The sequence below is a fragment of the Gymnogyps californianus genome, chromosome 4 (assembly GCF_018139145.2).
Source record: "Gymnogyps californianus isolate 813 chromosome 4, ASM1813914v2, whole genome shotgun sequence".
Lineage (NCBI taxonomy): Eukaryota > Metazoa > Chordata > Aves > Accipitriformes > Cathartidae > Gymnogyps > Gymnogyps californianus.
The window spans coordinates 35,624,538-35,652,066 of NC_059474.1; the positions used below are offsets into that span (position 1 = coordinate 35,624,538).

Genomic DNA, 27,529 nt, shown 5'->3' on the forward strand with positions numbered 1-27,529 from the left:
AATTGCAAATACAGTGTTTTTCCGGTGTTGAAATCATAACCAATAAAGCTTTTGCTATTCAGCTCTAAGCTATGTCAATTCTTAATCTCTACAAACATTTCTATGTAATCTAGAAGAAACAGGAAAATATATTTTGTTAATCTACTAACAAAGATTAAGTGCAATTCAAGCTGGATTAACCTGCATTCCACAAAATTGAACTCTGCTGTACTCAGGGTTAGGCCTCCTGTTTCATAGTACTACAGATAATCCTTAATAGCACAAAATGTTACTGAGAGAATTAGTAGTACAGTAGCTGAGAATCAGTACAGAAGCGTAAATGAAAGATCTGGCATAGTCTTAGTTTCTTCATGTTGCTACTACAGTGTTACTTTCTTTTCTGATGCAGCAATGTGACATACTTTATATAGAAATATCGATTTCTCTTTGTCTATTTTAAATACTTTCTGCAAAGAAGTACTTCTACAAAGAAGGCTGTTTCTTGATATTTTGGGAAAGGTTATTTTTAGTCTAGTCCACCTCATTTTTCCAGGAATGTCTCACCTTTGAGTAGATATGGCACAAACCCACTTGGTTGCCAAGACCCTAGAAGTTCATTTTTTGGCCATACTTTTTAAGCCATCTCAGACAAGGCATGACACTAATTTTCTGATAATTAAGAACATAAAAAAGAAAGATTCCATACCTTTCTATAAATTATTTATTTTTCTTCTCCCTGTCTGTTCCATAGCTTTTTTGGACATTCATCTTACTTTCTTAAGATACTTACAAATGAGGTACTTAAACCTAGGTGCCATCTGAGGTGCCATACAGTATTTGAGACAGATGTCTGCACAGGGCTGGGACATATAAACAGAACCTGCAGGGCAACCATCTCCTGAGGCAGCAGCAAGAGGCTAGTTAGAGCACCCTAGAGTCTTACAAATGACACGAGATCCCTCTGTTTAAGGAACTGAAGACCACCTCCTATCAGTTTTCTGAGTGTTCATTATCAAGGTGATAATGCTTTCTTGTTTAACAGAAATTCACAGAATCACAGAATCATTTAAGTTGGAAGAGACCTCTTGAGATCATCTAGTCTGACACCCTGCTCAAGCAGGGTCAGCTGAAGTAGGTTGCCTAGGACAGTGTCCAGTCGGGTTTTGAATATCTCCACAATCTCTCTGCCAGTGATTGACCACCCTTACAGTAAGAAAGTGTTTTCTTATGTTCAGAGGGAATTTCATGTATTTAAATTTGTGCCTACTGCCTCTTGTCCTATCACGAGGCACCACTGAGAAAACTCTGGCTCCCTCATCTTCATTCCCTCCCATCAGGTATTTATACGCATTGATAAGTTCCCCTTTGAGCGTTCTCTTCTCCAGGCTGAACAGTCCCTCTGGTCTGAGGGGTCTGAGCTTCCTGAAGGCCGGTTTTACTGGTAAAGACTGAGGCAAGGAAGGCACTGAGCACTTTGGCCTTCGGCATTTCATTTGCCACCAGTTCTGCTGGTGGTCCATGTTTTCCCTAGTCTTCCTTTTGCTGTTTATGTACTTGTATAATCATTTCTTGTTGCCCTTCACATTCCTTGCCAGATTCAACTCCAGTTGGCTTTTCTAACCCTATCCCTGCATGACCAGAGAGCAACTTTATACTTCTCCTAGGTGACCTGCCCCTGCTTCCACTTCTTGTACACTTCTTTTTTATGTCTGAGTTCAGTTAGTTGCTCCTTGCTTGTCCATGCAGGTCTCTGCCACCATTGCTTGATTTCCTAATTGTCAGGACAGACCTTTCTTGAGCTTGGAGGAGATGATCCTTGAATATCAGCCAACTCTCCTGGACCACTCTTCCCTCCAGGGCCATATCCTCTGAAAAGGTTGAAATCTAGGACTGTGATCCTGCTTTTTGCCCAATTCCTTCTCTTAGGATCCTGAACTCCACCATCTCATGGTCACTGCAGCCAAGGCTGCATCAGACTTTCAAGTTCCTGACAAGTTCTTCCTTGTTCATAAGTATCAGGTCCAGTATAGCATCTTTCTTTGTTGGGTCCTCAATTGCCTGTGCCAGGAAGTTGTCTTCAATGCATTCAAGAAACCTAGATTGCTTGACCCCTGCTATATTGTCCTTCTGGCAGCTATCAGGGTGGTTGAAGGCTTCCATGAGGAACAGGGCCTGTGAATGTGAGGCTTCTTCCAGTTGTTCGAAGGCCTTATCTAGTTTGAAGAAAACCTCATTTACTTCTTCCTAATCAGGAGGTCTGTAGCAGATACTGACTACAACAGCAGACCATGGTGGTCTGCCCACTAATCTTCACCCATAAGCTCTCAACTGACTCCTGACCCATCCCAAGGCAGGGCTCCATGCATTCCAGCTGCTCTCTGTCACGTAAAGGGCAACTCCCTCTTCTTGCCTTCCCAGCCTGCCCTTCCTAAAGAGCCTGTACACCTCCACTGCAGCACTCCAGCCGTGTGAGCCATCCCGTGTCTCCATTATCCCTATGAGGTCATAGCCCTATAGCTGCACACAGACTTCCAGCTCCTCCTGTTTGTTCTCCATGCTGTGTGCACCAGCATAGAGGCATTTCAGAGAGGCACCCAAGTGTGCTAATTCCCCAGTACAGGCTTGAGAGCTTTCCCCACAAGGCTGTTCTGCAGGCACTTCCTTCTTTACGTGCCTATGCTCAAAGGGATTCCACTTCAACTCTGTTGCTTTGTTATTTGCTGTGTCCCTTCTGTTCCTATCACCTTGGGCCCTTAGCTTGCCTACCCTATTCCTTTAGCCAGCTACAATTTTTCACACAACTTGTAGAAACTTTGCAGCAGTGTCTTAGAGACCCTCTTTCAAATTTGATTGAAAAGTTTCAAACACTGGAAAAGGGGGACATCCAGACAGGATTGTCTTTAAAGCGTTTTTCTTGAGGCTTTATGATATCTAAAGATCTTATCTAAAAAAGGATTTCTTAATATTTAGAACCCAAGTTTGACCCTTCTGCTATCAAATGTATTTGTCAATAAATTTTACCTCATCTTGTTTTTCGTCATAGTGTGTACAGCAAAAGACTATCAATAGGTATAAAATATGAAAAATTTCCAGAAATTTTCTACTTTGCTTTCTTCATATAGATGGGAAAATATTTTTTCCTCTGCTCTTTCTTGTACTGTCATTTTGGTTCTAACCCAGCAGCTTCAGGATAGTGTCTAATATAACAGCTAGGGCAGTTTAACACAAGCTACTGGTAAAGTAAAATAGTAATTGGTGGGTAATAATTGTAAAGCCACTTCAAGCTGCTAGATGGCCAATTCCAGTTAAAATTGATGGACGTGAGTTGAAACATGCAGCTTTCAAAATCTGAACTCAAGTTATAAAAAAGGGCTATGATTTAATCTTCTGCAACTTCTTGTCACTGTTGCCTCTACTGTCAAATCATTACTAAACCCACTCTACAAATGTTATATGTTGGTTGTGTAGCCAGCCTACACAATTGGTTCTGTATGTACAAAATTAAAGCCTACATTATACATATTCCTAGCACAGCTGGATGGTCCTTTCTGAGGTCTGTATCGTATGTTAGGGCCATTTCAAATGCAGCTAAATTGCCTGCAGACTCTGTTTCAGCCAGTGCCCCACAGAGTAGTCAGAATCATAGTGATGTCTGTGTCCTGGCTAGCAAATAGGTTGGAGAGTACTTCTTTTATAGAAGATGTATAGCCATCTTTCTACTGCAGCTCACAGTGCAGGAAGCATGTTTGCTTACTCCTTAGAATAGCACACTGAGCACTGTCAAATATTACACACATATACCCTAGTTTAAAAAGTAATGGTAAAGATTCAGCGCTACCATACACTGGGTTGCTGCTTGTACACCTCTTTGGTCAGTTTTGGAATACTATTAAAGGGTTTTCCATGGTAATTTATTTAAAACAAAAAAGTACTTTGTAGTTAAGTTCAATTTTTTTTTTTCTTCAAGAGGGAAGACTAGTGACTACTTGATCAAATGGTATCCCGTATATCATTGCTCTCATCAAAAATCAAAAACATCCAGTTACTTACTTCTGCATATTCACAAGTCATCTCTCCTGACTGTGATCTTTTGAAGATGGAATGCATTTAAACTAAAGACGCAAGCATTATGAGAGCTGCATTTTGTTCAAGTCATTAAATTACTACTTTATTAAAAATTTTTTTTGGACTTATTCATTGACATTTAAACTGCTAAATTTACAGAATATTGGCTCAGAAAAGATTCATGACTTCAACTTGGACACCCATCTGTTTTTCCAACAAAGTTTTTTTTAGAGATGTCATCACTACTTTATACTTGACTTTTCTTTGAGCATTGAATTTTGAGAGCATGTTGGTTATTAGTCTCACTTGAAATAAGTGGAGCTTGGCAGGTATGTAAACATTATATGTCATCTATTGCATGAGAAAAGAAGTGCCTGGAATAAGGTCTTCCCATATATTTTAATCCACACTTGAAAGCTATCTAGGATTTTTTTAAAACATATTACAAATGTAAATTTAAACTTCATGAAGCAACAGAAATCTTTATGGCAAAATTATTCACTGAATTAATGGCATCCTTGAATTAAAACACGTTTCTAATGATGGCTCTAGCTGGCTCTTTGCAGAGTTTTTCACAAGTAGTATGCTACTAGCTCTCAGAAAATCAGTGGGCAGAATTCTGCTGTCAAATATGCAAATTCAGACTGATTTGATCATTTTGTCTCTGAAAACTTAAAACTAACTGAGGATCCTGAAGAGTTACTCTCCCTTGGATGTGACTAATTCCAGAGACATATTTTGCATATAGATATGATCTGGACCTGGACCAAAGCCTTTATCTGTACACTTTCTAGCTTAATAGAGAAGGAAACTGTTTAGAAGCTTAAGTAAAATTCCTCCAACCTTGATACCTGTCTACATCAAATATTTAGGCATATTGTGGCTAATAAACATGCTTTGAGGACCCTGAACAACTTACCTCTACTGTGTATCTCTTCCCTCCATGCAGATCTTCTTACACTGAGTCATTCTGATTTAGCTGACTACAAGGACTGTTTATTACTTTCAGTGTATAACTCTTTGTTCCAGTTCATAGTCATCTACCAAGAAAAGTATTATGGATTAGTAATAATGGCTAAGAAAATAAAGATTTTTCCTAAATTATAATATAAGCTATCTCTCTCTTTTTAAAAATTATTTTAATTTAAATACACAGAATAAGATCTGAGCCAAAATAAAATGTTGCTAACAAACAGAATTCCAACTGTTGACATAATTACAATATCCTCTGAAATACTATAGTATTTTTATGTGTGTAGCAAATAAATAAAAATCATTATTTCACAGACCTGTAGCTCAAGCAACTGGCCAGAAATTTCATATATGTTGAACTGCTGCAGCTCCCAATAGCATGGGATTTGTGAGTACTAGAAATAAATAGACCTCTAAAAGCTCAATGTTTCATAAAATGAACATCTGTACAGGTTATAGAACAGAAAGTTGTTCCTATGGTGAAACACTATAACCTCTGAGGTTATGCTTATTACAATAGGTAGCATATGTCATTATGAGTTGCGAATTACACATGCTTCATTTTTGAGTTCTTTTTTGTTTGTGCATATTGTTCCTAAATGGCCACGGACCAAGAAATGTGGATATCTCATATCATGATGGATGAGGTGATTTAAAGAACATTCTCACCCGGTGTCTGCACATACAAAGAACAATACAGCTGAGAAACGGGCCACAGAACCAGTGGATTATTTATATTCTCTTGACTTTCTGAAAATGCAACATGCATGGATCTAAAAATGCTCCTGCTAACTGTTTGATATTTAAACTGATTTTGTTTGTTAAATAAAAGTTAAAAGTTAAACTTGTCAAGGATGTGAACATCATTTTTAGAAAGAGTTTCTATTTTCACCCAGGCATTATGCTGAAATAATACGATAGATTTCAATATAATAAAATTATAGCACATCTGTCTATTTTTTGGAAATGATTGATTTTAGGCCTTGATAAGGACACATTGTCAAAGGTATGTGACTTTAAATTTGAGAAACCACAAAATAGCTTTATTCTCAGTGCCTGTAAACCTGTATGGTTTCCTCAAAGTTACTGTGGTTATGTTGATTAACTCAAGCAAACCCAATTGGACCTGAAAGTTTTCCTCCAATACAACCGTAAGAAAATACACAGAAATGGCATGTAACAGAATCACCTGTTTGTCTTGTATGTACCAGAAGGTGAACACATATCCAATAGCAGTACTTTTCCTGCAATGATCATTGCAGTTACAATTCCTGTCTAACATGGAGCCCTTTTTAGAGATGGTAACATGAATGCATATCAGCACAAACACTGGCTCTTTCACTTTTTATTTTCTTGTATGGCTGGTCTGTGCCATAAGAATACAGGGCTGTAACTGGAAGGTCCACACAGGCTAGTGAATCTACTGTGTTACTTGTATTCATTCTTAAACACAAGTGAGAGCAAATAAGTTAATTCTATTCACAGAACCATTAACTTTGCAAGAGAAGATGTCAGGCTTGACAGATTTGTTAACTTCAGTGACTGCACCAACATTAAATGATATACAAAGTATTTGCCAGTTAGAATAAAAAATTACCTGAAAGATTGGAAGTAGGTTTAATGGTAAACTTTTGCTAGAGAACATACGGATTTTTTTATTCTTTCAAATATTTAACAATTATAATAATTTTTATAGTAATTCTAGTACAACCTCTTTGAGATATTGCCATGTGTTTACAATGTCAAGATCACCAGTATAGGGTATTTATGTTATAGTTTCTGAAGATTTCCAGCAGCTATATAAGAAATACAATCAAATTCACTTTAGCTTGACACATGCCATTGGCAAAGGCACCTATTTTTTCTTAACTGCATGACAAAAACTTCAGGACAAAAAGCTGTCCATCACTCAGTGATGGACACTGTGATATCCTTTCACATATCTACTAGACTAGGGAATATGAAACATTTTTCTTCAGAGGCTGCCTTTCCCCACATACCATCCACGAGCAATTTATCAGCAAGAGAAAGAAAGGAAACAAAAGAGTTGGTCCTAGTGTGATTAAGGTATCTCCAAATGCCTCATTCATTTTGTTTTTGGAGCATCTGTGCTCTGGAAGCAGAGCTTATCTTCTAGAGCTAGCATGTTTTCCACTACTTGTGCCTCAAACTGTGGGAAGAAGAAGGGGAGAAGAAATCAAAGAACACAGAAGGAAGCAGAAGAATGAAAAAAAGCCAGCATCATTTTGGAAGCAATCCATTATTTTACTGTCTGTAGAACTGATATATCCTCAATATCTTCTGCTGGCTCAGGTCAGGCTGGACATGACCATGCTGCAGCTCCCTTAAGATTACTGGAAGCCCAAAATTTGTTACAGCTCTGTCCTTATGAATGCTGTCATTCTTTTGAAAATAGAAGGTTTGCTTTTCTGACCTTTTAGCAAAATCGACAAGACACGAAGTTGGCTGGACTAAATGTTAGGTTTTTTAATTTAACCTCTCGATCCAGCCTAGTAATCATAAGATTCTTAAAAAAAATAATCCTTTTGCTTGGAAAATGAACTGTGAAAACTAGGTGAAGTTCTACAGCAAGCGCTGACCTTACAGTATAGCGAGGCAAAGCATCATCCATCAGCAAACAGTATGTCGTGTCTAAAAGACACTTAAAATAAGCACTTAATCAGCAATTGTTCTGAAACATATCTTCCAGAATGAGGGACAGGTCTCCATCATCCATTTCTCTGATATTCTGTGTGAGTTTTTTTCCACATAGAATTTCAATTTATTTCTGCATACAACATTCAGCTTAGAAAGGGAAATATTTCTGCTTTCTGTAAAAAGCACTGTTTTGTTTTCTTTAACCTTTGCCAGGAAAACCAAAGAGTTGAGATATCTGGTTTTTTACCCTTGAATTTGCTTCAAAGGTTTGTTCAGAACTTCTTTATATTAGTGAATCTATTGGGGTGCTTTTATTCACTCTTAAACACACTTGAGTGCAAATAAATGAATTCCATTTGCAGAATAGCTAACTTTACAAGGAAACAGGTTATGCCTGATTTGTTAATTTTAGAGAATGCATCATAATGAATTAGTATGTTGAAACTTTAAAAGATACTATGTTGAAATTTGAAAAATAGACCTATTCGAGTCCCATTAAAGTTTTTTTTGTAATCATGCTGCTTTTTCTGAATTTGATTTAAAAAATTCTGAAGCAGTTGACTATAGCAATTTTTAAATAGCCAACAGCTAATATTTTAATTCTATTGCTTCTCAAAATTTTCTTCTAGAAAAGCATTGCTTTGAAGTCACTACACTTTAGTTATTTTTTCTTGGGATGAAGTGACTAAAATAATAAAATGCAGCAATTACTGCTAATGGAAATTTGCAGGTGTCTTCCTTGAAGGGCTTGATTGTGTGCAATAATAATGAGTGTGAGAAATATAAAATACAGGATGTGTTCATGGTGGTTTGAGAATTTCACTAGACTTCTGTAATTGGCTTTTTTGGGGATTGGGATTCCCTCTCTCCATTTTTATGAAGATTAATAGTCTCAGCGAGCAAGGTGCTGTAGGGGACACTAGAAGATCACTGTATAGTAGCTGATGTTCTCAGTGAATCATTTCATATATGAACGATAGGCTTGTCACATTAAAAATACTAACGCACTCATTTAATACTATAAACCATAGTCAAAATACTCTATATTTGTACAACTAACTGAAGTTGCTTTGAGGTTGATTTGTAATTTGTACTCATGGATAGCATTATTTTTAAATCTTAAATCTTATACTAACTATAATCAAATTTACATTAAAATTTAAATTTTCATTATGAACTAGAGGCAGCAGTGATTTCAGATAATCCTCCCTAGTTATGGAACCACAAATGCATGGCAGTCCATGCTTCTTTTCCACAATATAGCTAAGATTATTTCCAGCCTTGTGTGGCCCATATTTGTTTAATAGTCATCATTACATGTCTACATATGAATATAGCTGTCCAGCTGTGTCAATTATTGTTTGTAAACTCATTAGAAAGCACAGTGATACAAGCAATACATATAGATCAAAAGCTTACAAACTGTGTGTACATGTTGACAGAAAACAATGTCAGCAAGTTAAACACATTAAACTACCTTGCTGAGCTTTAGCTCCTGGATGCATTTGTGATAGGAAGATGGAGAAGGACCTGCTCCACTTCCCTCCTGCCCCAGGGAACTGCATTTTAGAAAGTTTCTCCACAGGAGGAGAGCAAGAGCAGCCAGGTTCACTGTGAAAAGGCAGCTTCTAATGCTTGGGTTCTAGCGTTTCTCAACAGCAAACCGGATGTTGAACAAATGTTCATGCAATTAATGAATATTACAATCCTGATTGTTACCATAAACTGCAGAAATATAATTTCTATGTCCTTTAAGGATAACAGAATTTTATCATTCTTGGGTGATTAGCATCCTGTGCATTTTAGCCTATTTTTGCTCACTTAGATATAGTGAAGGGGAGGAGAGCTTCATTGTCACAAAAAATGTTAATTTCTGTATGTTAAATGTTAATTATCTATATGAAGGCAGCAATGGAAATATAGTAATAAATCAAAAAAGTGTTTTTGCTCAACTGTATACTGTTAGATACAATAGCATATGTAACACTGAGAATACAGGTTTTGTCCACAGGGTGATTATAAATACAGAATACATAGATATTGGAAAAGAGGAATATTGGAAAAAGTTGAGAAAAGGAGGAATACAAATGCTAGGCAAGAGTATAGTTTTGTAGGACAAAAAGGAATTATAAAGTTGCACAATGAGGCAGGGGCAAAATCCAATCCTGTGTCTGCCATTTAGTGCTGGTCCCACTTGAGATTGTGAATATCAGCTACATTTCCTTCTAGAGATGTGGTAAGGGATCGATTCTCTAACTTGTATCAAAGAAAAATATATTTAGAGCAATTTGTCAGATGTTCAGACAATTAGTCATGAGAGGAAAGGTTTGGTGACCAAGCTGCGGTAGATACTTTGTCAGCGCTACTGAACCTGCTCCTGATTTGTACATCTACTGACTTTTATACATCTACTGAAAACCTCATATAACTAAGTTTCTTCTTATCCTGGAAGAAAAAGGTTGGATGTGTTTGTTCATTTGTTTGACTTGGCAGTTTGGCATAGGTTTTTAATTCCATGCAGACTTAAAAGAGACATTTTCAGGAACTGTCTTGAAGATGAAAAGTTTAACTACTGTTCTTCTCTCCCTTAAGTCTGACTAAAGGTATGTGTTTCCTTTTTTCTCACTCTGTGTGCTACATTCTGTTAGTAAAGGCATATCTGGGTGAGGTTGATCACCCAGAAGAAAGGGGAGATGACTCTCTCCCTCAGAAGCAGCTGAGCAGGGTCAATAAAAGCAAGCACTGGCCAAGAGGAAGATCAGGCACAGGAAGACATCAAGAAGAAAAGAGCTTGCAGCTACAGCAGGGACTGAGATGGCTGAGAAGAACAGAAAACAGATCAGGCCTAAGAAATGGGGAGAAGAGGACCACAGGAGACCATCAAAGTCCTTGAACTGACTGAAATCAATCCTGGAAGAAAGGATCTGCCTTGAAAGTACAAAAAAGGCAGGGAGAAACTGGTTTATTTTTATTCTTCTCTGTCTTAAATGGTTTTCTTCATTGAGCTCACTGTAAGGAGAAGGTTAAGTGATCTATTTTAAAGTTGCAACTGACACGCACTATTCAATAAAAGAGTTTGAAGGAGTTTTTTTACGTGTTACCAAAATGGTTACTTCTGCATCATGGACTGACCAGTTTTACTTCACACAAATGAAGGCTGTTAGTCTAGGTTTACATATTTTTTTAAAGAGTGAAGAATTTTCAGATCTTTTGGGAAAGCCCTTCTGCTGTTACTTTACAGAATACATTAATCTGCTAAAGCAGACATTTTTGTGCTCATACATGGAAACAGCTAAAGTGGCTCTCTGAGGAGCTCAAGCCGTCTTTCACTTTCAAAACTGTTGAAGGAATCTTTTCACCTACAAAGCTAAACACAGATGTTTTTGAAACTAAAGTAAGAAAATCTAGGAGGCTTTAGCTGAGATGTTGAAGACACTTTTTTTCCCCTTTTTTTAGCATTCAGTCCCCTGTAGAACATTTTACAAGGATAATGTCTAAAAAATTAGGTGATTATTCCCTAATAGACCAAAGTAAAGAAAAGCAAAGGGACTGTTCAGTGCTGTCTGAAGCTAAGGCTGCCTTACCATTTGCTTGCCACTCTATCCTTTTCATAATAAACTTCATGTCAGGTTTTGCAACACAGTATAAATACACTGTATCTTTGGCATACACTGATCGTGCAGAATCTCTTCTTTCTGGCACCCTTTCAGCATAGGGATATATTTTTTTTAATATTCATTGAGATAATTATCCCACCTTTCTTTGGATGCCTTTATTTTTAGCTTCCTAAGTAGAAGTGTTGACTTCTGGTTTGTTCAATTTTGTTAAATAATGAAGTATGTTGGCACACTAAAAACCTGTACCTGAAAAAAGATGAAGAACTCAGGAGTAAGGTTCAGAGGGAGAACAGGCAAAGTTTTTACTGAATATTTAAAAGGATACTATCTTTAGCTGTCTATATTTAGCTTTTCAGCTTGCTTAAAAGCTTTTTTTGTAAGATTCTCCCTAACATCTAAACAAAGATAGAAAGGAGTATATGAGAAAAAAATAGGCATTAAAAAAGCAAAGGAGCTCCAACAGCCAAGATATCATATACATAATATTATGAGACTAAGGTTATATCGGTGCTATAGTTTTCCAAATCTATTTTATTTTCACACAGAGAAAGGGTTCAGTTTTTTACACTGGAGGTATTGAACTTGATTTTACAAATTGTGCTTGGATTCTCAAGGTGAGCAGTTAGGATATTTCTGAGTAGTAGCAAAAATCAATGGGTACAAATACTTCAGATGAGATGTCATAATACAACTTTTAAATGCAACCATACTGAAATTACCATAATACAAAATCCAATACTTTTGACAGCAAGTATTGGTTTCAGCAATTTATTTCATTGTACTGGACAGATTTTTCTGGTGCTACAGGTTAAATAAGAACCCTGAATGATAAGTTCTGAAGACATATGTAGGTACTGAAAATCAACAGCATTTCTATATTTCTTTCTTATTAGCTAGTGCCATAGCCTCATTGTCCTTCGACTACATTCGTTGATAAACAGACAGTTTAGACTTAAACAATAGAAAAATAAATGCTTTCTGAAAAATTCCACACCACTCTTCATGAAAGAAAAACCCAGAGAACAGGCAAGTAACTAAAACAAGATGGAGAGGAATAATAATTAAATGATAAAATTATGAGATATATTGAATACACAGAGCCACTTATTTGCTCACTTACACTACTTCAACTTGTCTGAAGTCAGTGGAGTTAGCTAAATCATTATTTTAGCCAATTGCTTCTATTCAAAAGCCTACTTCTAAGGACGCAATGGTTTGGCAAATTCATTAGCATGCTAAATTACTTGTCTCCATGAAAGTGAGCTCTTAGTAAAGAACTTCATTTAATACTGTTAAGATAAAAGGTACAAATCCAAACCCCATTTCATTTCTACTAAGCATGAAATATAGAAGTCATGTATTTGCTAATTAACTAACCAAGAGGTTATTGAAAAATTTTGGAGTTGTATGTCAGTATTTACTAAAGAGAAGGAAAATCTTTTAAGAGGCTGACCTCATTTATGTAAGCTCATCAGGGCACGTTGTGGAGATACTTGACGTCTTCTATGACGTCAAAAGGTGATCATACCTGACTACTTCTCTTACTAGTTTCTCTCAAATAATTATTGCTTGGCAATTTTATTCTGTCCTGTGTGAAAAATCACATCATGCAGGGAAAAAAAAAAAGCAACAAGCAATAAATGAATTCCCTTCCTCATTGTAACTTCTAGAGCCTGGTCAAACTACAGCCAATATCTGTGGAAGTTTTATCATTCAGACTGATGGCAAAAAAAAGATTATTCAGTTAAGATTTAAGTGGAGATATATTCATTAGCTACAAGTATGACAGTATATCCAAGGCAAGAGTCCTGTTTCCGTATTCTGTCATAAGCAGTAATTATCGGTTGACCCATAGGTCCCAATGCCTAAATGGAGGACATTCCAAATATTTTGTACTATGAAAAGCTTAGGTGGGATTATAATTCCTGTTCTAAATATTATATTTTAAATTATTTAAACAATTTTAATGTTTTTAAACACCATCATGAATCCTGTTGCAGAATAACTAGCTGATGTACATGTGCATCAGTACTTCTCACATCATTGTATACTGTAAAGGTATTGGTATGAATTTAGGATAGCTTCATTATTTGCCTGCAGTGAAGTCACAGTGTATATTTTAGGCTGCCCAGAAGAAATACTGAAAAAAACCTCATGTCTTTATTTGTCTGAAGAATTAAAGGAATAATGACTTAAGAATATTTTTTAAAGTTCTATAAATTCTTTCTAGTCAATTTGTCCCTGTTATTTTATCTGTACTGCCAGTTGCTTTTGTAATGAAGAAACTAAATTGTACAAAGATAAGAATCCTGAGAAGCCTTAAAATAAATGAAAATATTTTTATGGTCATTCAAATGTCATAAATGTTAAAGTTTATCTTAAGATCTCTATAGAATATTGCTACTAGCAATGGGGATAGCATTAGAAAACTGAGAAACTGTTTTCTCCAAATCCATTTTTGTTCTGTCAGAGCACCAGAAATGAGATCTTTAGGAAAAAAAAAAGAAAAAAGTTTAGGTGCAGAGAAATTATATATTTCCCCAAAATTTTTTGTACAAATTAAAATACAGATTTTACTTAAAGTAGTGCAATGTCTTCATTCCTTCTTCTCTAATATAAAATTTCAACTGTAGCCTGAGGTTTTATCAGCAAGCTATTTTAAAATACAAGTCTAATATAAGCAAACAAATATTGTTTCTGAGTCAATTATACTATACTGGTGCTAAAATGTGATAGTTAATTACCTATATGAATCAGGGCAATAATGAATAAACTACCTACTTCCTTAATTTCTTATAAATCTATCCTGTATCATATCTCTAAATCCACGTTATTTCAAATAATACAAAGGGGGAAAATATACTAACGCTTCTAAGCTTTTGACACACTTAAATTGTCAGGGCTATCATTTTAATTGCTTACTGCAGCAATCCTGAATAGATTTCTCACACTGACGTGCTCTAAGAAAGTTGTCTGAAACCTAAATTGTTGCTTTTCTCATATTTTGAATTTGCTTGACACTCACTGTAACAAGTTTAGGTCTAATTTGTATTTCTTACCATATTTTCACCCCAGTGTGGCAGGTGCAGAACCCTGCAGTTGGTGTGGGTGCTCACCAAATTACAAAGGTGCATGCTAAGAAAGGGATTCTCCTGGCAGGCTGCGGATATACACAGACACGGGAGGATAGTGTAGGTGTTCCAGTGTTGGACTAGAACAGTCTATTCTGGTCCAATAGCTGGAGTAAATTTCTCAGGGTTTATAAAACTTTTTACAGAGGAAAGGAACTACACATCATGGGGTCTTCACTCTCTCTTAATTCAGAGTTGTTGTTTTCTGATTTCCTTTTCATAAAGAGGAATAGACGAACATTAGAGAAGACAGATATTAAGGTCCTTGGCCTTGCTGCCATGCACATACAAATTCCACTTTGTCCTTCTTTTAGTTTCCAGTCCTAAATGCATTTCTGATGCTATAGAAGAGCAAGAGCTCTTGACACCGTCAGTTACTTTCATCAACAAAACCCACTAATATTGCAATTAAAATAGCACTTATTCTAGTGAATTCCGCATGATACTTGATACCATTTCACTTGCCCCTCTGTGGTCTGGGACCATTCAACTTCTGGATTTTTGCTGTAGCACAATAGAGAAAATGAAGAAATGAAAGGGAGGCAGGAAGAACGGGAGGCAGCTGGGTCTTTGGTAATGACACAATGGAATACCCCCTAAAAATCATCAAACTGCTAAGGTGGGAGTGTAATATGATAATCTTCTGTGTCTTCTCACCTTTTTTAAGGAACTTGGGACAAAGAGAGGAAAGGATGGGAAAGAAGGGAGGAAGAAGGCTTCTGTCAGAAATGTAAAAGATTTTGGGTTGTAAGGTGATAAGGAGAGAAAAGACATGGTGATGGAATAAGTAAGGAAGAAAAGGAATAGAGAAACAGAGAATGGATAGAGGGAGGGAGAGTAAATACAGAGTTTAACTATGTATAAGTAATATTTTCTATAGTGCTATTTTCCAGTTTCCTGGCAGATGTCCAACTATTGCTGATTTTAGGAGAAAGAACTGGGAAGACTGTTTTAAGAACTCATTTCATTAGCTTTGCTGTCTACTGTGGACTCTGTAGTTAAATGTGGGATTGGCTGAATGACCACCTATACTGTTATGAGTCATAACAGAAAGAAAATGGATTATTTTGTACTCTTGAGAGTTTTTTAAACTTCTTTTTCTTCCCATGAATAATTCTGTGGACAAATTCAGCCACAAAATCCTGTTACATAAATCTGTGACTTTCAAAGAGATTCAGGAAAGGGATTTCATGTTTGCAATGTTATATACGGTATAGAAGTCTGCTACCAGTTACGTGGTTGCACCTTCACTGTCCTGTTTTCTCCTACTTGTTTTCTCAAAATTCATATTAGAACTTGGAAGGGAATAGGCTGTATCTTCCCATTTTCTAGCACCGATCCTGACTGATCTATGAGATTTTGTACAAATACAAAACATAAGTATATTTCACAAGCATCCCTCTCTGCCTTTTCCTGCTTTTCCCCTTTCATTTGTTTTAGTCTCTGAACTGTATTATTAGTTTTGTTTATCTGAGCTGTGATATTACTGTGATAGTACCATTTTTGTCCCATTTATTTCCAGTCTCTAATGCAAATACAGTTGAAGGGGGAAAAAGTACTCTTATGCTGCTTCTGCTGCGATGCAGCTCAGTAGTGTGATCCTCTGACATCAGCAGTATTGTTATTCTAATCGGTTTCATACAGCTTGCTGAACTGTGATGACAACCTTAGTGTTCTGTAACATCTAGGCAATACCTTGTTGGAAAACAGGCTGTTCCACGGGATTTTTTCCCTCCCAAATGAATCATAGAAATTAGAGATAGAAAAGATCAAATCAGAAGTGGTAATATAATTCCCTTCTGTGAAAGTGGATAAGTTACTCAGGCAAATCTATTTGGTCTCTGAAAAATTGTCATCACAGTAGAAGGGGCTGATGTTCAAAGGGTATAGATGTCGCGACCTTGAAAACACACCAGCCCAGTGAACTGTAGAAAGAACAGTCAAGGCAGATACCGGAGCCAAAACCAGGGTCACAGAACTCGAGACATCCACCACTACATCTGCCTGCCCTGGTTTCTAACTTCCATCTGCAAGACAGCAGGGTTTGTTGATTCACTTTAATGTTACTACAAGCCTTCTTGATATTTTATGTTATGTCTTAGTTCACCCTTGGCTGGGTGGTCAAACAAAACCTCAGTTAAGAATGATTTAAATAGAATTACATCTGACTGGATTAGTTGTCATGACTTCACATGTTGGTGAAAAACACCCACAGAACTGAAAAAACATATATTTACACACTGAATGGGGCACATAACTATGGCAATATTCATTCTGAGTATCAGGAAGTATGCATACAGCACTTAAAACTTTTGTCAAACAGCAATTAAGCTGTTTATTTTATCAACATCTACTGGAGATTAGTCAATGAAGTGTTTAAAAAACTGAATTGTTCAATTTCAGGACTACTTATTTAACAAGAGTCACTTTCATTTATTGTTTCTATATTATCATGCTAGTTTTGGCTGGGATAGAGTTAATTTTCTTCATAGTGGCTAGTATGGGAATATGTTTTGGATTTGTGCTGAAAACAATGTTGATAACACAGGGATGTTTTCGTTATTGCTGAGCAGTGCTTACACAGAGTCAAGGCCTTTTCTGCTCCTCAGACCACCCCATGAGTGAGTAGGCTGGGGGTGCACAAGAAGCTGGGAGGGGACACAGCCGGGAGAGCTGTGCACAGCTTTTGCTTTACCTATCAGCGGAGAGCACGAACGCAGTCCCCTACTACCACAAGTCCTTTTTAAAGGACTGTCGTGGTTTAATGCCAGCCGGCAACTAAGCACCGCACAGCCGCTCGCTCACTCCACCCCCGGTGGGATGGGGGAGAGAATCAGAAGGGTAAAAGTGAGAAAACTCATGCATTGAGATAAAGACAGTTTAATAGGTAAAGCAAAAGCTGTGTGTGTAAGCAAAGCAAAACAAGGAATTCATTCACTACTTCCCATCAGCAGGCAGGTGTTCAGCCATCTCCAGGAAAGCAGGGCTCCATCACACGTAACCATTACTTGGGAAGACAAACGCCCTAACTCCAAATGTCCTCCCCACCTCCTTCTTCTTCCCCCAGCTTTTATTGCTGAGCATGATGTCATATGGTGTGGAATGTCCCTTTGGTCAGTTGGGGTCAGCTGCCCCGGCTGTGTCCCCTCCCAACTTCTTGTGCACCCCCAGCCTCCTCGCTGGTGGGGTGGGGTGAGGAGCAGAAAAGGCCTTGACTCTGTGTAAGCACTGCTCAGCAATAACGAAAACATCCCTGTGTTATCAACACTGTTTCCAGCACAAATCCAAAACATAGCCTCATACTAGCTACTATGAAGAAAATTAACTCTATTCCAGCCAAAACCAGCACAATTATAAAACTACAAAACTGTATGACAGTGCCAGTGTAATACAATCTTGTTAACAAAGTAAATAAGTATTAGCTAGGTATTACTCTGATAAAATTTTAGAGGTTTCCATAAAAGAACAGAAGTCTTGTTCAATTTGTTGCTGCTTCTAAAGCAAAGTATTTTGGATGTGAACCTACTATGTAGAGTCTCAAAGCAAAATATTTCATGGCACTGCATAATGTAACAGAAAGATGAGTGTATCTTGAGGTTCACTGGTAGCTCCGACTGCTATTATTTAAAGTCCTTTTTGAAACTGCACTTTTTAAAAATCCTTAAAAAAGACCCAAACCCTGACCACCTCTAGATTTTTAAGTTTAGGTCCACAAAAGATGTTCAGGCAACTCCTGTCTACTCCTACATTAGGTGCCTAAATGTGTGGTGGTAGTCTAGGCCTTTTCTTTACTGCTGCTTTTCTCAGGTGCTGTATATTTCATGTCACATAAATTCATCCAGTGGATAGCACTACCCTTCTTGGCATACCCAGAAATACCTCAGTCTTGCCAGTACTGAGATATTCAATATCCCATGCACCTACTAAATCTACTGCCTAGTACAAACTAAGTACTCCTATCATGTGAGATGTCCAATACAAGAGACATTTTCAAAGTGGCCCTGACGTCCTACAAAACTGCCAGAGGCAAGGTACATCCCCAAGTCTGTATCGCTCATCCAGCATATGGATTCAATTCCTTTCTCTGCCTGACAGTAAAACTCACATCACTTTCCTTTCATGACTGAACCACCAAGAATAGCACTGACAAATATTTTTAGACTGTAAGAAGGAGAGCAGTAGCTGTCTCAGTCACACGTGTGCCGTGGGACTGCAGAAAAAGATGGTAGGTGATAAGGTCACAGAAAACTGTATGCCATTTGGAATATCTGCACAACTACTTAGTCACATCTACATACTGTTTGGCTACAGTCAACTTAGACCTGACACCAAAATCCTCCATTCCTTTATTCTGAGTGTTATATAATTCCTCACTGCCATTTGCTGCCAATTACTCTTTCATGCATCTAATTTTCTTGGCCAGAAGATGGCATAGGCATTTCAAATTAAATTGTTGCTGCAGCTTCACTGGAAGTTTCTGTATGATAATTATTATAATCTAAATACAGTATAACATTTTCTTTTCGGAGTGCATCAGTATGATCTTTCATTTATGCTGTGCTGATTATGTCAAATTTTCTTCAACTTGCAGCACACTGGAATAAAGTATTACAATATGGATTATTCTGATAACATGGTCTTTAACAAATCTATTCTTCCATATCTCTCAAGTACACTGCTACATAGTTCTCCAGCTGTTCAGACCTGTAAGATTCAGCACCCTGAATTTCTATCAACTGCAGTTAAAAGTTGAGGTTACTTAGGTCATTGCAGTATCTGAACTTGTCTATGACACTCAGAATCTCTACTTTAGTAAGATTATAAATGAGTTCAAACCGTAAATATTTAATACTCTCTCCTCAGTGCTAACAAGCTACCTGCCTGGCATCATTAGAGCTGTAGGTAATTGCCATATCTGTAATTACACAGCTGGTTTCATTAGCAACCCAACTAGATGACAGAGGGTCTGAAAATCCCTTCTATTATGTGACAGAGGTGTACATTTGAATGAGGTTTTAAGAAAATCGCTAAATGATACGAGGTCTTTTTTCAGCTTAAAAGGAAATAGAAAGGTTTTCCTACATGTGCTTAAAGCTAAAAGGTTCATTGTAGGCTTTAAGCCATTCAAATTTCCCTGCAGCATCAGGGTTAATTTGCTAATGAGAAGCAAAACCCACAGGCCCATCACGCTATTCAAATTTAATGTGCACGTGGACTTCTTGATTCAGGCCAGGTTTATAAATAGTGCCTTTAGTTTAAAAATAGGCTTTTCAGATGTAGGGGAGTTGATATTATGATCTGTAAAGTGAATGAAGCTCCCAGGAGTAACTGGAGCTTATGTAATATTTATTCCTACATTTTTGCTCAGCTGTTTTATGCTATTTTGATGTTGAGCTGCAAGGACTGTTAGTTTCTTAAACCTTTCAAATCTTTCTTCAGTGAAGCTGGAACTGTCTGCATGCTTGCTTGTCTAGGTAACCTTACTTGGCTTTGGGGTTTTGCCTAAGAAACAGTGGTCATTGATCCCACTTACAGGTATTTTCATTTAATAATTTTTATTGCACGTGACCTTTGTGGAATCTCAAACTGTGCTGCCAGGTACAGCAACTTTCCAATATTAAATTGATCCTAGAAAGATTATGGACAGATCTTTTTCTTAAAGCATTATGACTGGTTAAGGTCCCAGGGAGAAGGGTTACTGAGCCTATAGAGCTAAGCTCTGTTTCCAGATACATGAACAAGGATATTTTATTAAATTTGCATTAAGCGCTCACAAAAACAGCTTTCATTCTTTGATTTTGTAGTTGTTTGTGATGTTTTACAAGTGAAATACCGGTGCTAATGGAACAATATTCAGGGCAAAAATGTTCATGGAATATGTAAAACAAATCTAGTGTTAATAGTTGTCATTGAGACACCATTTTGTGCGTGGAAACAGCCATGAGAGAAGCAGAGGCCTAACAAAATGCCTTTCTAAGGAAGAAGTTCAGCTCACAAAGCATATCGTATTGATTATGCTTAGCCTTCTAATTTTCCTTTCTTCATAAACTAGCCCATTGCCTTATTTCATGTGATGTTTTATATTCTAGAATCAGAGACTTATTCACTCCTACCATTCAGTTGTGAAAAGGAGTTACTAGTTTTCTAAACCAGATGTTTTGCCAGCTATCTATCAATGCTGTCACTTTTGCTAGATGTAAATGTGTCAGTATGGTGCTCTGTTCAGTTATAACTATGAGGTACCACATTTAAATTTTCTACAGCTGCAGGCATTCAATGGCATGCACCTAATCTTAGTTTTGTTTTCAGCTAGCAGCATAAAACCCCAGATTAATATTTTGAGCAAGGGCTGGATTAATGAGAAACATTTCAAAATGCCAAAAAAAAATCTGTAAGCTATCCTTGAAGAAAATCGGTAGAAGTATTAGAGTGATCAGAAAACAGCGCTTTAAAATGTAAATAAAAACTTTGGTGCCATTAAATATATAAAAACTGTGGACATAACAATCTTGGCAATGTGATATTTGAATACATCACAACTTCTAGAAAACCTGATATAAATTTATAGCAAAGCATCCTGTCAAGCCTTGTTATGAAACAATCAGAAATGACTGTTAGCATATCTGGCAATATCTGACAGGTGATAAAAAGACAGTAAATAAGAATGGCGTGGTCTTGGTAGTTAGAAATTAAGTTTTATCTTGTAACTGGTCCAACATTGCAAATGTTTATACTGTCCTCTTTCCTTAAAGATACACTTAACAAGTAAACGTTAGAGGTCTGAATTGATGGCCACTGAAACAAAAGCTTTGTACGTGACTTCAATGATAGGTGCATGTACTCTTTAGTCTTACCTAAAAGCAAAAGCATCTCCAGTTAGCATAAAGACTCTAAATCCCTCTCAGCTAAATTTGGTGCAACCTGAAGCACTAACGCATAAACAAGAAACGTAATGTTATATACTTCAAAATGTAGCAACATGATGAAAACACAATGGTGTCTGGAAAGCAATTGTTGTAAGAAGCCAATACATTATTTATACAGGAAATAATTTGAAATAGGTGAACAGAAATAGTGACCTAGCAACCAATATTAAAACGTACAGAAATATCTGGGGGGAAAAAAAGGAGAAGAAATAGTAGCCTTACCAATGTTGCCAGCAAAATGATATCTTCTCTAAAATTCATTCAGATTTCCTTAGTACCAAAAAATTCTAGCTGGAGTCCCTAATGCTTTAAAACATCGTTATTTTGTTCCATAGATAAGCGGTTTCCCTTTTTTACAATATATTTTTTTGCCCAGGCTAAGAGTTTTGGAAGAGTTAAAATACTTCACAGTCTCAGCACTTGAGGAAAGAGCTCTGTAGACCACATCTCCTTCAGTTCTCCTAAAATTGCAGAAAGAATTAGTCCATTTTGATCTGCTGGCAAAGTGCTCAGCCCTCCAGTCTAAGTCTACAGGAGGCATTCAGCACCACTTAGACTAAGTAACTGTAACTTTTTTCCATTAATATTCTGCACTTATTTAAGTTGCTAGAAATTTCTGGAAACTCTCTAATTCCCATTAACTTCAGGACATACTTAGCACTAAATCTAGGGAATAACAATCCACATAGTAATTTGTATATGTTATGCAGATACAAGTTGCTACTGATACAACTACATCATGTAGTTCTTATTTGATGCTCTTATATTCATTTTGACATAATGACAATCCCATAAGCATTTTTTTAATAATCTGTCAGGGTCACAGTTTTTATGCTCAGTTTATGTTGTATTTTGCTCTTGGAAAAGTCAAATTGTCTAGGAGAGCACTTGTTTGTTTTCTGTTGCTTTAAAACAGTTTTTTATTCAGCAGGTAGGTCTGATGTTGTGATGTGTTTGCTGAGCAGAAAGACATCTTTTTCAGTAAGGGTAGTGAAAATATTTAATGGAACGTTGTTTTAGACTGCATCTAAAAGCATAGCCTGCTAAAGCTGGTTACCAGTAGATTATCTTTCTTTCCACATACACCCGTAGCACATCATCTGCTTAAATTTATTACAGTTTTTTTGACTTATGTCAAAGTCAAGAAATTCAACCTCTACATTCTCATTTCAGCCAACTGGTGTTAATGCACAGTAATGCATTCTTTAGTCACATAAATCACATTTTTTCACAGCAAAGTGATCTCACTCTCTAAAGAGAATGAATACTTTTTGTTCAAGGAAGAGTTATTCAAGATTTTTATTTTGTGGCTTTTTTAAAGGGTTCAGTATGGAGCTTCAGGCTTCGTTTATAGCATTCTGTTCAAACCCAACTCTGAAGATGAAAATTAGTTTTTTCCTATGTCTTTTTTTTATGGTACTCACCTCTGCAATACCAAGTGTTCCACAAACATAAGAGTTTAATTTCACAATATGCCATTAAATATATGGGAATTTCATAAAATACCAATATTTTCCAGTAATGGTGGGTGCCTAAATCTAGGATCATATTTTTAAATTGTATATTGTATAACATGTGAAAGCTCAACATCATTTCAGATGCAGCTTCAGAGTCTGAAACAATGAACCTCAAAATATAAAACAAACATACTACTCCCAAATAAAGTTTTACTTGAAGTTTCTGTTCCTTCTTAACGACAACGTTTCCGTGCTCACAAGGAAAATGTATCTGAACTCAGGTTTGAAGATAACCCGCCTTTTAAGAAGGGTCAAAAGTCCTCTCTGCAAGCAGGTATCCGGTTTCCAGGCAGTTTCTAACCCAATGCTTTGGTCATCCAGCTGACATGCTAACTGTGAGCTGGTAGCCTGGTACTTGGTTTCCAAGCTCAAGATTTTTTAAAAAAAGACAGGCTCCCAGGATATCCTGCTAGTCTCCAATTTCCATATGAAACAGCTTGTATTTCCATGACTTTCAGTTTGTCACTCTACGGCAACCGACTGAGAAGATAAGCTGGAACAACCATGGCACACCAGTTTATGGAAGCCTGAAATTTGGCTGATTCAGAGACAGAGCGCCTACTCTTCCTAGACTCAGTTGTTTCCGAAGCACAGGGTTGCTAAAGCTATTCAGAGAAAAGTACACCACCTGTCTTCTTTCAACAAAGGGAAAAATCCCACACACTTTTAGCTTTGTTCTTATAGCTGAATCTTTGGGCTCAAGTGCGTAAATAATGATAATATTAGCAATATTAATGGAGAGCACCAGCAGAAGTTTCAGTGGATGGCAAGGAGAGAAGCTTGGGATAGGCAGTCTCTAGCTAAGCAGAAAATTTCTAAGCACATATAAATAGGATTCTTTTAAGTATTACATTTAAATCAGTGTCCCGGCTCTTTGTCCCATCTGGAGCTTATATGGTGCCATTTCATCAAACTTGCAATATTCTGGGCAGGGAGAAAACCTGCCAATAGCAACTTTTCATTCACTTTCCACTTCTCGATTCATAAGATAAACACAGAGCTCTGAGTTTCATATAGTCTTTTTATCGATTCTTGTATCGCTTGCCACTGTGTCAAGGGTAAATTCTGAAAACAATGTTTTTTTCCCTTGTCGTCTTCTGCTTAAAGGAGCTCTGCTGTTTGTGCTGAAATGGTCTGGAATTCTGCCAAAGCCTTCAGGATAAGCATATTTCAGTCTGGCAGTGAATTCCCGGGCAAAAGAAGAAACAACTACAGACATTATCAAGAGAAAGTTATTTATAAATCCAGATACAAAATCTATGAAAACTAGTGTAGCAATCTTTTAACTGAGGCCATTTGTCCCAGCTGCCATTAGTAATGCAGATTTAATATTTCTATCTGACCATTTAAAGCATAAGATTAGTGAGAGAATATGGATTTTAAGATGTTTGAGATAATATATCAAAAAAATAGTTTTCAGAATTATAGCAGCTAAAACACACTATTGGTGCATAGATACTTTTACCTTTTCTTTTAACCTATTTTTATCTATTTGTATTTTGTCTGCTCAAAATAAATACATAAAACAGTTCACCAAGCCCACTTTGGGTTAATAATGAAATTCTACGTCATCTAAAACTAGCAATATATTTTCTTACAGGTTGCAATAGGAGCTTGTATTTCACCTGCAGTGAATAATCTGCAAATTCCAAAATATAATCTCAAACACACATACACCTATGTATACATGCATACACATGCATTTATATACCTACACACATGCATGTATATATATGGACATGAATAACTAGGCCAATACATGTAGTAGTTATTTTTTAAAAATGAATAAAAGTTATATCAATGTATCTTGTGACCTTCTTCTTAGAACCCGGAATGGTTGGGAGGCATTCAGATGAGTTCTCATATAAGCAACTAAAAAAATATATATAAAATCTATGCTCAAAAGATTAATTCAAAACATGTAATTATGATGGGTTCCATTGTCTTTAAAGAACAGAGAGGGGTTCTATCAAGAACTAACACAGTCTAAAATAATCTCCCTTTGTTTTAATTAAAAAATTAACCAAGAGAATGGATCATTGCTTAATTTTCCAGTTTGGAGGCAGAGAAGAATATGGCATCAATAGTGTCTGGGAACAGTCTAGGTCACTGCCCAGCACCACTTCTTTTACTGGAGAGTATGTCTCTCAATTTAGGAAAGACAACTAAGGCTGTGTTCAGCTAGACTCTTAGAAGTTAAGTTTAATTAAGTGCTAGCCAGCAGATTCAAAAAGAGTCACTTTAAAAGTCACGTTAAAGTCATGGAAGCTTGAAATACAGATGGGAAAAAAAAAGATTTTCATTTCAGGACTGGAAAAGTTAAGGGGTAATGTAAGGAAAGGGAATTAAATTAAATACGGAAGATAAATGTGAGTTTTGAAATTTATTAGTAATCATATGTCCTGGTTTCAGCTGGGATAGAATTAATTTTCTTCCTAGTAGCTGGTACAGTGCTGTGTTTTGGATTAAGCATGAAAGTAATGTTGATAACACTCTGATGTTTTAGTTGTTGCTAAGTAGCGCTTATCCTAAGTTAAGGATTTTCAGTTTCCCATGCTCTGCCAGCAAGCAGGTGTGCAAGAAGCTGGGAGGGAGCATAGCCGGGGCAGCTGACCTGAACTAGCCAAAGGGATATTCCATACCATATGACATCATGCCCAGTATATAAACAGGGGGGAGTTGGCCAGGAGAGGCAGATCACTGCTGGGGCATTGGTCAGCGGGTGGTGAGCAATTGCATTGTGCATCACTTGTCTTTTCTTGGGTCTAATTTATCTCTTTTTGTTATATTCCTTTTCATTACAGTTATTATATTTTATTATTATTATTATTTTTATTATTACATTTTATTTTAGTTATTAAACTGTTCTTATCTCAACCCATGAGCTTTACTTTTTTTTCCTGATCCTCCCCATCCCACTGAGGGGGGGGGGGAGTGAGCGAGCGGCTCTGTGGTGCTTAGTTGCTGGCTGGGGTTAAACCACGACATCGTATTATTTCTGCTGATTTTTCAAGAGAGACTATCTATTTAAAACCAAAACAAGGCTTAAAGTTATGAATATTTTAATTTGATATGAATTCTGAGTCTGTGCAATTGGAAGAATCCAAATAAATGAGATGATAAAAATATTAGGTCATGGTAATTAAACTGAAAGGCAGTTTTCTTTTAAAAAGTGCATCTTTAAGTTAAGATACTTCCTTTTTAGATTAAAAATGAATGTCTTATTTCTGATATATGACAATGAATTTTGATCTAGAAAGTAGAAACTAATTACATTTAAAGTGTTCCACTAAGGCTGCTCATTAATATATTGAGAGCAGAAGCGACAGAAAAGAGGAAACGAAAAAATAATACTTGCCTTTTTATATTTATTTTACAGGAAATGTGTTTGTTGTAAGCCTGGCAGTTGCAGACTTGGTTGTAGCAATCTACCCATACCCACTGGTCCTCACATCTGTATTTCACAATGGATGGAATCTGGGATACCTTCACTGCCAGATTAGTGGCTTCTTGATGGGCCTAAGTGTCATTGGATCAATCTTCAATATTACCGGCATCGCTATCAATCGGTACTGCTATATCTGCCACAGTCTCAAATATGACAAGCTGTACAGCAACAAGAATTCGTTGTGCTATGTTGCTCTTATCTGGGTCCTAACATTTGTTGCTATCGTGCCCAACCTGTTTGTGGGATCGCTACAATATGACCCCAGGATTTACTCATGTACATTTGCACAATCTGTGAGCTCAGTTTATACAATAGCAGTTGTGTTTTTCCATTTCCTGCTTCCCATAGCCATAGTTACGTTCTGTTACTTGAGAATATGGATCCTCGTTATTCAGGTAAGGCGAAGGGTTAAACCAGATAACAACCCCAGGCTGAAACCACATGACTTCAGAAATTTTGTAACCATGTTTGTGGTATTTGTACTGTTTGCAGTCTGCTGGGCTCCTTTGAACTTTATAGGCCTTGCTGTGGCTGTCAACCCAGAAACTATAATCCCTAGGATTCCAGAGTGGTTGTTTGTATCTAGTTATTACATGGCATATTTCAACAGCTGCCTTAATGCTATCATATATGGACTCCTGAACCAGAACTTCAGAAGAGAATACAAGAGAATTATTGTCACTTTTTGTACAGCAAAAGTTTTTTTCCAGGATAGTTCTAATGATGCGGGAGACAGGATGAAAAGTAAACCTTCTCCATTGATTACAAACAACAATCAAGTGAAGGTGGACTCTGTCTGAAAATGGGAATCTTATTATTGTCACTCGACAGCATCCAAATAAAGTATCTGTTTGATTAGACCTACTGTTATATACTATAGTGAAATATCTCTTCCACACTGAAAGCACTTTCTGATTAAATTCCTTGCATGGTATTTCGGAACTCAAGTTACAGAGCCTTGACATACAGATCCTATTATACAATGGTATATCTCTCGTATAACAACACAACGATGTCCTTGAGGGAATTACAAAATTATGCATGGATACTTTTTTTTTTCCCCTTAAATGGAGATAAATAACTAGAAAGAGATTGAAACAGAAGTATCCACATTGCCTGGCTCAATAAAAGAAATCAAAAAACTATTCCTACCATTTTCTGCTTGCTTCTTCTGGCCAGGTTATGGTCCTGATTCTAAAACCTCTGAACTTCTTTT

General features: G+C 36.8%; 1 protein-coding gene across 1 annotated transcript in view; it reads left to right on the forward strand.

The window, feature by feature from the left end:
* MTNR1A (melatonin receptor 1A) overlaps positions 1–27,113 on the forward strand; it is a 57,605-nt gene extending 30,492 nt beyond the window's left edge. Inside the window, exon 2 of the mRNA XM_050896021.1 lies at positions 26,245–27,113. Within this exon, the coding sequence (XP_050751978.1) occupies positions 26,245–27,113 (869 nt within the window). The remainder of the gene's footprint in view (positions 1–26,244) is intronic.
* The last annotated feature ends 416 nt before the right edge of the window (positions 27,114–27,529 follow it).